Source organism: Microtus oregoni, unplaced genomic scaffold (assembly GCF_018167655.1).
Source record: "Microtus oregoni isolate MIOR12 unplaced genomic scaffold, Mior012 000013F_ref0000133, whole genome shotgun sequence".
Classification (NCBI taxonomy): Eukaryota; Metazoa; Chordata; class Mammalia; order Rodentia; family Cricetidae; genus Microtus; species Microtus oregoni.
Window position 1 is genome coordinate 29,248,816 of NW_024543072.1, and position 14,735 is coordinate 29,263,550.

At 44.7% G+C, this 14,735-nt stretch overlaps 1 protein-coding gene across 3 annotated transcripts in view; it reads right to left on the minus strand.

Annotated features, from left to right (window-relative positions):
* Window positions 1–14,735, minus strand: part of Flnb (filamin B) — a 142,633-nt gene that overhangs the window by 42,026 nt on the left and 85,872 nt on the right. For all 3 annotated transcript variants that reach the window (XM_041662691.1, XM_041662690.1, XM_041662689.1), the window contains exons 19-24: window positions 10,952–11,069; window positions 8,009–8,271; window positions 5,912–6,509; window positions 4,944–5,117; window positions 3,391–3,553; window positions 2,529–2,689 (exon numbers count right to left, since the gene is read on the minus strand). In XM_041662691.1, the coding sequence (XP_041518625.1) occupies window positions 2,529–2,689; window positions 3,391–3,553; window positions 4,944–5,117; window positions 5,912–6,509; window positions 8,009–8,271; window positions 10,952–11,069 (1,477 nt within the window). The remainder of the gene's footprint in view (window positions 1–2,528; window positions 2,690–3,390; window positions 3,554–4,943; window positions 5,118–5,911; window positions 6,510–8,008; window positions 8,272–10,951; window positions 11,070–14,735) is intronic.

Below are 14,735 nucleotides of genomic sequence, written 5' to 3' on the forward strand. Positions count from 1 at the left end.
CTCCAGTGTTAACAAGCAACAAGAGACTATCTCTGTGGCCAATCAGTAAGTCAGAACCTCAGCTGGAAACTGTGTGAACTCAGCTTGAGAGCAGCTTTGTAGCAGTATGCGATGGTCTAACATGTTCAGATATATTAGCTTTGCCAACATCCTATTCTCTGTTCCAGGTTAACATCACCAATTGACCAAAACCCTTCAAGAATCCCAATTAATCAAGTGGTCCAGGCAGCTTCCACCAAAAGACCACAGTTGGCTCACCACAAGAAACCAGTAAGTTATTATAGGTAAGATGGGATAGTCTATTTAAAACAGTATCACCACCTAGCATGTTAAGAGGCAGGAAGATTCCAAGTCTGAGGTTCTGTCTCAAAACAAAAAAATAAAAATCCACCAGAGGTTTGTATGAGTCCAGAAAAAACAACCCATATTTAATCATCCAAATACCCAGGAAAGCAAACAAGAAGCTGGTAGGTCACTGGATATTTCAGGTCTCAGAAGTTATCTTGGCTACACTAAGACAAGCAATGTCTTACACTAAGTGCCTCTGTCTGGGACAGTTTTAGAGTTCAGGGGAAACTGATTCGGCTCTGGGAAGAGACAGAACCAGAAGCATAAAGAGCCACCATCTCCCCGACGGGAGAGGCCCAGGTGCATCTTTTTTTGTTAGAATCATTTGCTTAGTGCTCACTGATGGACCCAAACTCTTACTCCCTAATGCAGGGGAATTTCAAAGCTCATGCCACCAGTACTTTCCCAAAGCCAAGGCAGCACCACTGCCCCTATAGCAGAAGCACACAGAAGTCAGCAGAATCAGCTGCCTGGTGAAAGACACTGTCACTTCCCCTGGAGACCACCTTCTGCTCATTCTCAGGCTCAACTCTTTCACAGGCACTGCCCTGAGGCAAAGCACCAAAGAGGACCTTACAGCCCTACTCTGGCCCTTCTCCCCATTCACCTGCTTCCTATTAGCACAGAATTTAGCTGCGTAAATGCTAGATAGTAGTTGCTCCAGGAGTGGGAGCTTTGTCTGTCTTGTTTCTAGCTGAAATTCTCTAGATGAAGTACTAAAATTAAAACAAACAAGCAAAAAACCCCATAAGATACAATCTTTATTTTTGTTTTCTTAAGATAGGGTTTCTCTGTGTAACAGTCCTGGTTGTCCCGGAACTTGGTATGTAGACTAGGCTGGCCTCGAACTCAAGAGTTCTACCTGCCTTTACCTCCTCAGTGCTGGGATTATGTGTGCATAGATGGCAAGGGGAAAGAAAAGAGGAGACAGAATCAGAAAAGCACAGGCCAGCAGACAGCCAAGACCCCTGAAAGCCAGCAGTTTAAGGACCCCTCAATCCCTTTGACACATGGTATCCCACTGGGGAGGAAACCCACAGGAGCCAGGAAGGCTCTTGCAGTTTCTGGGCTCTGCCCTCTTTCCGTTCCCCTGGGACACATCCTGGCTTAGTAACAGCCCTGGAGTTCTCAGACTTGCATCCCAACACAGTCCACATTCTCCAACATTCTTAGGCATGGATGTGCACATGAAATGGGATTTTTCATCATTCTGTTATGCAACCAGAACTAGAACTTGCTAGAGATACCGCTCCATAAAAATAAAATGGAGGCCCTTCATACTTAATCACATCTTCATGGTTTCGATTTTTACTACAGTAGTTCTCATCAGGGTGATTTTTGTCTACAAAGACAAAGGACAATTTCCAGACATTTTCGGCTGTCACAGATGAAGGCTGCTTGCTGCAGGTATGCATCTCGTAGGCAGAGGCCAGAGATGCTGACATTACAATGCACAGAAAGCTCTTCTTAACCAATTTCTACACAGAATGCCCGCACAGTCAGAGATGAGAAGCCCTGTTTTACACTAAAAGCATAAAACATCATTAAACAGCAAACCAATTAATAAATAAGAATTTATTATAAAGACATATTCATATGTCTTTATCAGCTGCCAGGATTGACAATGCAAAGGAAAATCAAGACACATAAGCAAAGCAAGTAAAAGCCAAGCTCCAAAGGTCTCGGGGCTGAAGAAATGGCTCTGTGACTAAGAGCATTTATTGCTCTTACAGAGAACCTGGGTTCAATTCCCGGCACCCACAGAGGCACCCACAGCTCACACCTGCTCCCTGAGGACTGAAAATCCTCTGTCTTCTTTGGGCAGCTGTATACATGTGGCAAAGATAAGCTCCTATAAGCACACGCATGTAGTAACAATAGCATTTAAAAAATAAAGACTTTTCAAATTTTGTTAAAGAATGAACTTTCCCTTAAATCAGAAACCAAGTCACCCAAACTAAGTCATATGAACCACAATTCTTAGTGAAGATCCAAGTCAATGCTTTCTACCATGTTACTGAGTTCCACTAAGTTGTGATCTCTTGGTGCTGGGGTCACTGGAAAGATTCTCTCTGAAAAGTCTTTCCACAAGCTTTCTACCCAAGAGAGATGAGCAAAACCAAATCTGTTTTCATCGGACATCATTTATTCTTTGAACCATCACCCAAGGAATGGCTTACCAGGGATGTGGACACCTCCATACGTGATATTAACGTCATAATCCCCCGGAGCGAAGGGGACATACTCGGCGCTGCAGCTGCCGTCCTTGTTGTCCCTGCAGTTTATCTTCGACTCTGATGGCCCCTCGACAGTTATGCCGAGCCCACCAATTCCTGCCCCTCTGGAAAGACAAGAGGCGGAGGGTGAACTGTGAACAATCCATGCCCGAATTCACTCCCCCAAAAAAAACCTTTATCAGTGATTCTATTTCCTTAACCTGACTCAAGCAATGTGGCAATACCTGCCAGGCCAGGGTTTCTCATAAGTTTCATATAGAGTCTATATACAGTCTTGATTCCTCCTTCCCAGGTTGAGCCTTCAACGGTATTTACTGTTTATTTCACAGGGTACAATAACCAATATAACACAGGGATGCACGTTAGAGTACTGAGCCTGTGTTTTTACCACTGATCTACAACCATATCCCTTTGGAGTTAATATAATGGAATGTCTCGAATATTTCATTTACATATAGGGTTAGCTATAGTCTTAGTGTGCTTGTCATCTTGATTATTATTATTTCTGGTATACTTTTAGGTATACTTGGTCATTCTCTGTAACATCAATCTCGACACAAGAAAACATTTAATACGTCTTTAAAAATGCATCTTACCAGAAGTTGAAAGACCATGACATGTAAGTAGGGCAAAGCTACAACTTTTTTCTCCCCCGAGACAGACAGGGTCTCATTCTGCAGCTCAGACTGGTCTCAAACTTAGAGCAATTCTCTAGTCTCAGACTTACAAACCTCTTTTTTGTTGTTGTTTCCTTTCTGGGCTAACTACATACGGATCAATACCCTGATCCCAGATCACTGCCTACCTGGTTACCACTGTGAAGACATTAGATTTGTTGGTAAAGGCTTCTTTCAGCCCAGGACCTTGGGCATGGACCCGGGATGGCTGGCAGCCTTCAGTTACAGCCACTTTGAAGGGACTGTTTGGGATAGGCACATCATCGTATGTCACCTCCACTACATGGGAACCTGTCCAAATACAAACAAGCAACAAATGGTACTTGTAGGCAATGTCACTACTTTGAGCTTTTATCTAATATTTTATAGATAGCACACCAACTACTATTTGAAAAGAGTAGATGAAGAACATAGCAACATAAGGCTGGAGACCAGTGGCTCAGTGGTTAAGAGCACATATTGCACCGGGCAGTGGTGGTGCAAGCCTTTAACCCCAGCAGTTGATAGACGGGTATCAGGGAATTCGAGGCCAGCCTGGCCTACAGAGAGAGTTCTAAGACAGCCAGGACTGTTACACAGAGAAACCATGTCCCAAAAAACCAAAAGCGAAAACCAAACCAAACAAACAAAAAGCATGTATTATTGTTCCTGCTCTGGACCTGAGCGAAGTCCCCTGTGTAACAGCCCTGGCTGTCCTGGAACTCATCACTCTGTAGACCAGGCTGGCCTTAAGCTCACAGAAATCCACCTGCCTCTATCTCCCCACAGATTGTTTGTATATTAAATATACAAACTACCTAAGTATTCCTTGAAAAGAGCACTAGATTTGTATTTAATGCAGTTAACCTAGACAGATGATCCTGATTTGAGAAAACACCATCCAGGCATTAAAAGACCACAGGAAATTCAGGAAACAGAAAAGCCAGGCATCTACAAATATCTGAAGAAAGTTGGACAGAATATTTATGGGATCATATATTCAACAAAGGGGATAGAAGTGCTTTCCTTTTCTCTTTATGATTTCCTGATTCAAAAAAACTGCAAAAAAAATGTACACAAATCATACATTGTTAAATGCTAACAATCTGCTCAGGCGGAGCTGGGGCTTAGCGACATATAACATAAGGCTAGTGTTTAATTAGGGTTTCCATTGCTGCCAAGAGACACCATGACCACAACTCTTAAAAAGGAAAACACTTAATTGTGGTGGCTCACTTACAGTTCAGAGGTTTAGTCCATTATCTTCCGTCATAGCAGGAAGCAAGGTAGCACGTTGAGAGGGAGCTAAGAGTTCTTACATCTTGACTCACAGGCAACAGGAAGTGGTTTGAGACACTGGGCATGGCTTGAACATATGAGACCTCAAAGCCTGTCTCCACAGTGACACACTTCCTCCAACAAGGACACACCTATTCCAACAAGGTCATACCTCCTAATAGTGCCACTCCCTTTGGGGGCCATTTTCTTTCAAACCACCATAGCCAATAAAACAGGCATTAAATGGCCACTGGCCCCTCTGGGGAGGGTATCTTTTCCATTTTTGAGTAACGTGCATTGTTCTCTGCTGAGGCAGGTTGAATAAAATGGGTCAGGTACGTGAGTAGGTGGTAGACTTGGCTAAACAAACGGCCGACATAGCTCTGACGGAACAAGAGTCACTACCACAGAGAGGAGGGCTCACCTTTCTCAAACGGTGTATATTCTACCTGGTAGGTCCCATCAGCATTGTCCTTGACAAAGCACTCAGTGGAAGCCCCTGAGGGGTTGGCAATGCGAGCTTTGATGTGGTCACCTCCAACCTGGGTCAAGGACCTTGAGTCAATCATGAAGTCTGTTGTGGCCTCCCGAAACACATCTGTTGAACAATCACATAGTAAGAACGTTGCTGGGCAGTGGTGGCACATGCAAGGCAGAGGCAGGAGGATCTCTGAGTTTGAGGCCAGCCTGGTCTACAGAGCTAGTTCCAAGACAACAAGAGCTACACAGAGAAACCGTGTCTTGAAAACCAAAAACAAAAGTGTAACCTTGGGCCCAAACAGGACTCCCCCACCCCACCCCATGAAGATTCACACTCCGGAATACATTAGGTATAATTTTGGTGTCCTAAGAGTGGTTTCGCTGATTGTGAAAGTCAAGGTAGACTTGGCCAAGCGAAACAAAATTGCTCACACAAAGATGAGGATTAGGCCAGGTGTAGCGGTGCATGCCTGGAATTTCAGCCACTCAAAAACATGAAACAAGGGAGTTGTGAGTTCAAGACCAGCCTAGGCTACATAATGAGACCCTGTCCCAAAACAAAAACAAAGGGAGTGACCCAGGACATGGGCAAAGACAGACTAGCTCTGCCCTCTGTATATTATTAACACATTTTACATCATTTAACTCCAACTAAGTCCCAGTGAAATGACAAAAATATTAACAGAGATTTTTGGCTTTTCCACTCAAACTGGAAATAAGCTGAAAATGCTAGCCCCATCTACCAGGGAGAAACGAAAAAATAGGGACTTGGTGGAGTGCAACCTCTGGAAACAATGTGAGCCCCATTTTCCTTTATTGTTCCCTTCCCCCCATTAGTCAACCACACGAGGCAGAAGCTATAGGTGAGAACCTGACCCCCGGCAGGTAGTGGAGTTTGTTCTGGAGACTCACCTTTTCCTTCTATGCCTGGTCCAAAGGCTTTGATCCCACTAGTGTCTATGGCGGGCTCCACCTTGACCCGGGTGGGAAAATGTGGTACGAGCTCACCACCATACTTCATGGTCAGAGTGTACATGCCAGCTGTCAGGGGTACATAGGTCACCGCGTAGGTACCATCTTTGTTGTTCTGGATAGAAACTTCAGCTTTCGCCCCTGAGTCTGAGACAGCTTCCAGGCCCAGAGTCCCAGGCCCTGCTTCGGAACAGTCAACAGTAAGGAGTCCGGCTTCACCCGCCTTCCCATGTTCTAGACCTGGTCCTGATGCCACAACCTTAGAGGGGTCAAATGGCATTTCAATGTCAGCTTTGAAGGGAGAGCCAGGAATGTGGACTTCCTCAAAGAGAATGTTGACAAAATATTCCCCAGGTTTTGTGGGAAGGTAAGAGACGGAGCAGGTGCCATCACCATTGTCGGAGCATTCGATTTTGGCCTCACATGGACCTTCCACGGTTAGACCCAAACCTCCAGTTCCGGCTCCTTTGGTGTCAATGGTGAACTCAGCAGGCTTGCCTACAAGACCTCCTTCCAGGCCAGGACCACGGGCCTTCACCTGTTTGAACAAAGAATAAAAGTCAAATCCTATCTATAGCTGCTATGGCTACCCAGTCAGCCATGCTTCTAACACTTGTGACCGCAAATCACACAAAAGCATACATCAGTCAAATATTCCATAGCCCTGGGGCTGGTGGTCATGCGCATGCACACGTTAATACATGCATCAGTCAGGGTCCAAGAATGCAATCCAGCTGCTCAAAAGAACATGTAGGCTAGAAGGAGCCCTTAGCACAGGACCAGTGGTAAGGTGGTAGGTCTGCCCTAATGCTTCATTCTTTGCCCTGCCTCTTCTGAACCACAGGGCTGGATGTGAGACCCTAACATCTTGATTAACACACACACACACAGACACCACACACACAGACACCACACACACACACACACACACACACACACACACAGACACCACACACACAGACACCACACACACACACACACACAGACACCACACACACAGACACCACACACACACACACACACAGACACCACACACACAGACACCACACACACACACACACACACACACAGACACCACACACACACACACACACAGACACCACACACACAGACACCACACACACACACACACACAGACACCACACACACAGACACCACACACACAGACACCACACACACACACACCACACACACAGACACCACACACACACACACACACACACACAGACACCACACACACACACAGACACACACAGACACCACACACACACACAGACACCACACACACACAGACACCACACACACAGACACCACACACACACACACACAGACACCACACACACACACACACAGACACCACACACACACACACACAGACACCACACACACACACACAGACACCACACACACACACACACACAGACACCACACACACAGACACCACACACACAGATACCACACACACACACACACACACAGACACCACACACATATAGACAACACACACACACACACACACACACGTTTGCTTGGTTGGGGCTTCAAGAAGGTACAGCAGTTTGGGTTGCTACAGATCCATCAATAAATCTTACATAATAAAACTTTGTTTTAGAAGAGATAACTATAGAATTCATGCCATTCGCACTACTGGAAATATCCCCAAATCATTTGAATGGAGGAGACTAGGACTAAGGATAATATACTGTTATGTCTGCTAGGATAGGTTCTGTAGGATGAACTCCATCTGTATAATGGACACTGGGCTGAGGCCACTACATTCTTGCCTATCTCTATGGGCTGACTACTGCTTATGTACATTGTTACGCTAACCAACACATAAAGGACTCTCTCACCAGAGTTTTGCAAACAGAGGAAACATGAGAAGATGGTCCAACTATTAAGGGAACCAGGAACCCCGAATTGCAGAATATCTGTCAGTCATTGAGAGCTCACATACATCAGAGAGACTTTCCCGTATCTTTCTCAGGTAGTACTCCAAATTATCTCTGGCAGCAATAGGGCAACCCCCAAACTGACCTTGGTGGGATCTGGTGGTAGTGAGGCCTCCACAGTATAGGGGCTTCCAGGCACTGGGTGTCCATCATAGGTGACATCTACAGCAAACAGCCCCTCCTCCCGAGGGATGAATTTGGCTGTACTGCTCTCCTTGCCGGCCACTGGTGCTACCAGGCATGGCACAACCTTCCGAGAAGGGCTCAGGATGGTCACATCCAGCTTGCCCTGGCCTCCTGCCCCTTTAGTGTCAATGGCAAATTCCTGATCCTTCCCAACCTCAACTCCTGTGGAAAGGAAGACAAGGTAAAGCGATGAGCTGCTGCTCCCTGTCAGCAGCAGAGAAAGCAAGAACAAGGTAAAGGTAACACGCTGGACATGGGCTTCTACCTCAGTTGCCACAGGAAATAATGACTGAGGTAAGGCCGAGAAGAAAGAGTAATACAACAACATTTAAGCCTCAACCACTGGCATAAGCACAACACAGTGCGTCACTAACACTGACAATAACAGGAATTTACTAAACACAATTTCTAGACCAGTCACAAATATTGTACATGGTCTCCTATGTACATACTAGTTCTATGGGTTGTTTATTAAGAACGAGTGGCCTTTACAGATGGGGAAACTGAGGCTCTGAGGTTAATTAACTTTTCTAGGATAACATATCTAGCAGATCACAAGGCTAGGAATCAAACAAATTTATCTAACCCCATGGTCTGCTTTGATGATAGATTATAATTACAGTACAATCCAGCACTGCCCGCTTCTTCACTTTCTTATGGTAATAATCTTACATGGAAACGCACCCTTAATAAGTCAATATTTTTAACTCCTGACAGAAAATCCAACCCTAATACCATCTCCACCCACAAGAAGGCAGAAGTCACATAGCTGGGTCAGGTCTCTGGGTCACAAAGCAAAATCTTGCACATTAAAGAGGGTAACCTCAATGGTTAGAAGCACAGACTACTCTTGCAGAAACTGGAGTTCCCAGCCCCGCACAAGGCAGTTCACAGCTGCCTGTAATTACAGCTGCAGGAGATGGACAATGTCTTCCAGACCCCACAGGCACCTGCACTCGTGTGCACGTAATGCCCCCCATACACATAATTAAATTTTAAAATAATGAAAATAAATCTTGAAACAGTCTTTGTAAGGCAAGGCTGTAGGAACCCCAGGTGTTGTTTTGACAGAAACAAGGAAAGGGTTTCAACCAAAATAAAAGCACTGGCAATATAGGACCCTGCCACAATCAGGCAAATCTTAACTCTGGAGACATGGAGGCGCCTGCCAAGGCCAGCACAGCAGCCCACAAGTTCTATGTCCCAACAGGGCAGAGGCTTTCCATGTTTTTCCTTTTCTGCAGTCAAAACTTGATGTCCCAGGAAAAGAAGAACGAAGGGAACACATGAAGTATCTGAGTAGTGGCTGTCACATGCTCACAGCCTTTTGTCCCCAGCCACAAAAGCCAGCAGAGACTCACTTAACAGCTTCCAGAATGTGAGCTAGCCTAGTATGAAAGTGTGCGCAGGACACAACCAATGAAGGTTCTCACTGAAGGCCAGTTGAGACTTTATGGGGTTAGTCTGGCGTACACACACCAGGTATGCAGACTTGTCCCACTGACTATGTGTCCTGAAATCAGATGAGCATACAACGCTGAGGGACATCCAGTTTGAAACTCTCCAAACAGTTAATACTAATGAAGAAGACTGAATTGTATCATGACTTCCAAAATGTAGCACTGATCTCAATGGGTAGCACAGGACATAGGCTACAGGCAGGACAGGATAACTTCAATGCAAGATAGATAATACCAAGTGTTTTCTCTGGATACATCTATATGGATAGATGCAGGAGGGCGTGAAAGTAATATGCAAGACCTTATTTTAAACCCAAAGACGTTTTTAAAATGCATCAGCTAACACTCAGAACTTTGATTAACTGTAGCAAGCAGGATCAGGCATATCCAGCCATCGACTTGCAGGTTATATGCAGCCACATTCTGCCTAGGACAGACACCAAAATCATTACCTCACTTAAAAAACATTGAGACTAAAAACAATAACAACAACAACAACAACAACAACAAAACCTCAACTGTATGGGTCATGAAGTGAATTTTGTAAATGGTAACATCGTTTTGCAATATCAAAAGATGGGACACTTATGTATGTAAGAACTGCCTGATGAAAAAATGGGCTTATATATTCCTCGAATTATAATTACTTTAAGAGTGTGTGTGGAAGCCAAGTGAGCATAAGGAAGCATGCTGGAACTCATACTGTACTATTCTCTTTATGTTTGAAGTTTTCCATACCAATAAGAACAACAATAATGATAAAAAACATTAAAGGGCTGGAAAGGGCTCAATGACAGGGTGCTTGCGTAGCGTGTACAAGGCTCTGCCTGGGCTCTCTTTAGCTTTAGGACCACAAAAACAAACAAAACCCAACTTTTTCAATTTTAACAAAAATAAAATGATGTTATAATGTTTTTATAACAATATACGATGAGGTAAGATACACACCAAGCTAAAGGGGGAAAACAGAAGGGGAAGGTTATGGTTTCTAAATGCCAAGAAGTTGATTTCCATGCATGACCATTGACCATGTAATTCAGATGCCCAAGATGGTTGGCACAGTGTGACTCTCATCCAAAAATAACATTCTTTAGCTTCTCTCTTTATGAAAACTTCCTGTGGTAACATCAGCAGTTACAGAGAGCTGACTACATTTTCTGCCTTTATTACCCTCATTTAATTCTTTTTACAATACTGCCATGAGTCTAAGCCTGGTACGCGTAAGTGGCACACATGTCACAGGACTAGTTCACAGCACAGCTCTCATGCAAACCTAAGTCTGTCCATTGCAACATCTCTTTAAGACAGAATTAGTTTTCCTGAAAACTCCATATAATAGCAGTCACAGCTTCCGGTTGCCAGTGATCTTATTAGACACTTACTGCTTTCTAGTCCATTGATTTTTATCTTGCTCAGATCCAGTGGAGCAGCAACACCCACGGTGAAGGGACTCTTAGGAATGGGATCACCACCGTACGTCACCAAAACCTGCATGTTACCCTGGAATGAAAGAGAGAAAAGGATTACACGTTAGTGCACTTCGCACTAAACTGCCCTCCAGAACCTTCATTCCTCCCCGGGCCATAGTGAGATTGAGTTCATTAACTAAGTTTAATTAATTTTTCTTGTTTCTCATGTATGCCAGGCTGGCTCTGAACTTGCTATTCAGCAGAGGATCCTCTAACTTTCGATCCTCCAAGATTATAAGTGTATGCTACAACACTCAGCTAATGCAATGTTGGGGATCTAACCTATGGCTTCATGTATGCCAGGCAAGTATGCTACCAACCGAGCTAAAGGTACAGTTTGAATCTTAGTGGCTTCAGAAAACATCTTAAATACTTCTCTAAGCTTTGAAACACATGGCAAGAACAATAAATAAATAAATAAATAAATAAATAAATAAATAAATAAAAGCAGCTAGGAACAGAGACAATAAGCTGGGAATTAATGCCAGGCTTGTACTATGAACTTTCATGTTTTTCCTCAATTCAAAAATCACAAAACAGAGTCAGGTGGTGGTGGTGCACACCTTTAACTCCTGCATTCGGGAGGCACAGGCAGGTAGATCTCTGTGAGTTTGAGGCCAGCCTGGTCTACAAAGAGAGTTCCAGGATAGCCAAAACTGTTACACAAAGAAACCCTGTCTCAAAAAACCAAAAAGAAAGAAGGAAAGAAGGAAGAGAGGGAGGAAGGAAGGAACAAAGAAATCACAAAACAGTCCTAAGGAGTAGTTCTTATTACCATCTTCTTCCTTGTTCAGAGAGGTGATGGAACATGCTCCTATCACACACACTTGGTAAAGTGCATGCTGGATTCACACCATGGAACCCAAACTTCTACTTCTTGGCTCTGGCACAGCACCTCGCACCATGACACAAGCCAACCTCAGCCATGTACAGCATTGGACCTGGAGCCTCTAAACCAAGAGAACCAGTTCCTTCAATACTTGGCAATCAGTTTTGGGACACTGGGCCACACATAGGAGCATTCTTAGATCAGCACATAGACACTAACCACCAAGTCACTAGAATTAGAATGACGGAAAGGAAAGCTGTGTGAAGGCATACAGTACTGGAAGACTGGCAGGCTCCCTTGCTGGAAGCCCTGGTGGCTGCAGAGACACACATAGCACAACCATGCAGTTTTTGTTCTCTGTCCACAGATCCTGAGCCAACTCACTGCTGGCTTCCTCTCACCACACGCGCCTCCACGTCCAGGAATAACCAAGTATGTAGGAGAGTGAGAAGAGTCCCCAGACAATCCAGGCTCTCTGGCACACAGGCCCTACTAAAAGCTGTCACCAGTCAAGTGTTAAAAGGGTGTAGCTTTTGGCTGGATGTATATTTTCTCACATTCTTTCTGTAACTAAAGAAGGGAAAGAGAGCCAAGGGGAGGAGGGACGCCTGCATCAATGACGGGGGAATAACCGATTTTCCAGGAGTCTTAATTCGGTGCACAAAACCAAACCGGCCTACCTTAAGGGTCTAACATTTCATGCTAAAATGTGCATAGGTCAAATTCAACAGAGCTGGGAGCCAGCCAAGGGAGAAGAAAGGCCTCCTCTAACGGCTAAAGAAACACGGATTTGTTATTGCAGTCGCTGCAATATTCCCAACAATGTCAGTTCTCCTGAGCCTCCATTTCCCATTAGCCTTGAACTCCTTTAGGGGTGAGGCCTCAAGGTTAACTAGGGACCTTAGTAATAGAGCTCTCGACACCCCAGTATGTTTTCTGGTCACGTCCTTAAAGTGCTGGAGGAAGAGAAAAGTCCCCTTCCCGCTAAGCCCGCCCGGCTCATAAAACAAAGTATGCTTCGTTTCCACTCGCAAAAGCAATGCACAACTCAGATAGGAAATGAACTTTGCCTTAAACAATCTTAAGGGATGGGTGTGGGTAGTCTTGAGGACTTACACTCCCAATTCCTAAGCGTTTTCAGTTTCTTCGGAGGCCAAGCTAAGAACAAACAGTACCTTCCCAGCCCCCCAGGACTGTCTAAGTCTAAGGCAGTGACCACCTGTGTGCTATACCAAGGTGTAGCTGCCTACAAAACCGTTTTCTGTTCCTCCCTACATGCTTCTGAGACCTGACCTTTATTCTACAAAAGCAAACAAAATATCCCACAGTAGTAAGACACAGACGTGACAGCTTACAAGACAGAGCAGCAGGCTCCTCCATTTCAGAGTCTCCTGAGAGAAACCATCACTACATCACTACCGCTTAACCCTGACACAACACAGCAGGAGGTCTGCGTGAGAAGTCTAAGCCACTTGAGACTATGAGACCGCAGACAAGCAATGCCACTGGGCAAGACTGGGGCTCTCTGTGACCTCTGGGAGAATCCTGAAGTTCCACCTATCATGCCCACTCCTTGAAGACAAAACTGCTTTGACCACTGTATCACAACGGACATATCCAACCATTCGTGTTAATCATCCACTGCAGGTAAGTCCCTGCAAACTGTCATCCAGAGACTAACACGGAACAGAAGATAGCGGTCAAGGCATATAGGACTTTAGCTCCTCAGAAGTATGACCTGCATTCTGAGGAGGAATTACATAATCTAGTCCTGGATGTACCCATGCCTCTCCACATACATCAACAGCTGCCTGGCAGCTCGAAAAATTCATCGTAAGAAGGCATACCTGTGGCCATTAGCTCCCAAAGCATGCCCCTTTCTCCACACAGGGAACAGCACTCTGAAGGGCCTGGGAATCTTAACTTTAGGCTACAACAAAGCGCGTACAGGTACGCTTTCCTTCACCCACTCTGGGGTGCTTTGGGTTCCTCCCAGGAATGAGATACAGGCTGTGTATCTCAACTCCTCTGCCAGATTATAATGTTCCTAGGCCAGTTATGCTTGTGAATACAGGCACACTATCATTTCCCCCTTCATTGAGCTCCTAGTCAACAAATGGTGTCCAACGTGCAGACAACTGCATCCACAGAAAACCCGAGAGAGCCTGGGAAGTAATTCTAGCCACAAAATAACAGTGTTAAGCACGGCTTCTTGGTAGCAGCAATTTCTCGGGTTTGCTCTCTTTGCTAGAGACAAGTGCATCTCACTTAAGAGAGGCTTCCTGACTCAGCTTTAGCTGCAAACCACCAAACACTTAAATGGTGTTTATGATTGCCGACAACTTGCTTCTTGGTGGTGTCAGGGACCTTGAAACTCCACAGAGTTGTGGCAATAAGCATGACTCCAGTCAGTAACTCTGACATGAGGCTAGACTCTCAGAAAGCTAAAGAATGGGCTGGATCCAGCCATCAAAGCACGGCTTTAATTCTAGCCATACTGCTTAGCAAATTAAAGACTCATGTGGTCAGAAAAAGAGAGATGTACAATAAAGACTCAAATAAAGAAAACCTCTAAATGGTTTACAGTGTGTTTAAAAATATATGTAGGCTTGGGAGAGAAAAGAAAAAGGATCAAGTCCTTAAAATAAAAAAGAAAGAGAGTAGTTGGGTGTGGTGGCACATACCTTTAATCTCAACACTTAGGAGGCAGAGGCAGGCAGATCTCTGTGAGTTCAAGGACAACCTGGTCTACAGAGTGAGTTCCAGGACAGCAAAGATACACAAAGAAACCCTGTCTCAAAAAGGAAAAAATTAAAAATAAAAACAAAAGAAATAGAGTTTAAAATAAAGCCACGTAAAGATGAAAAA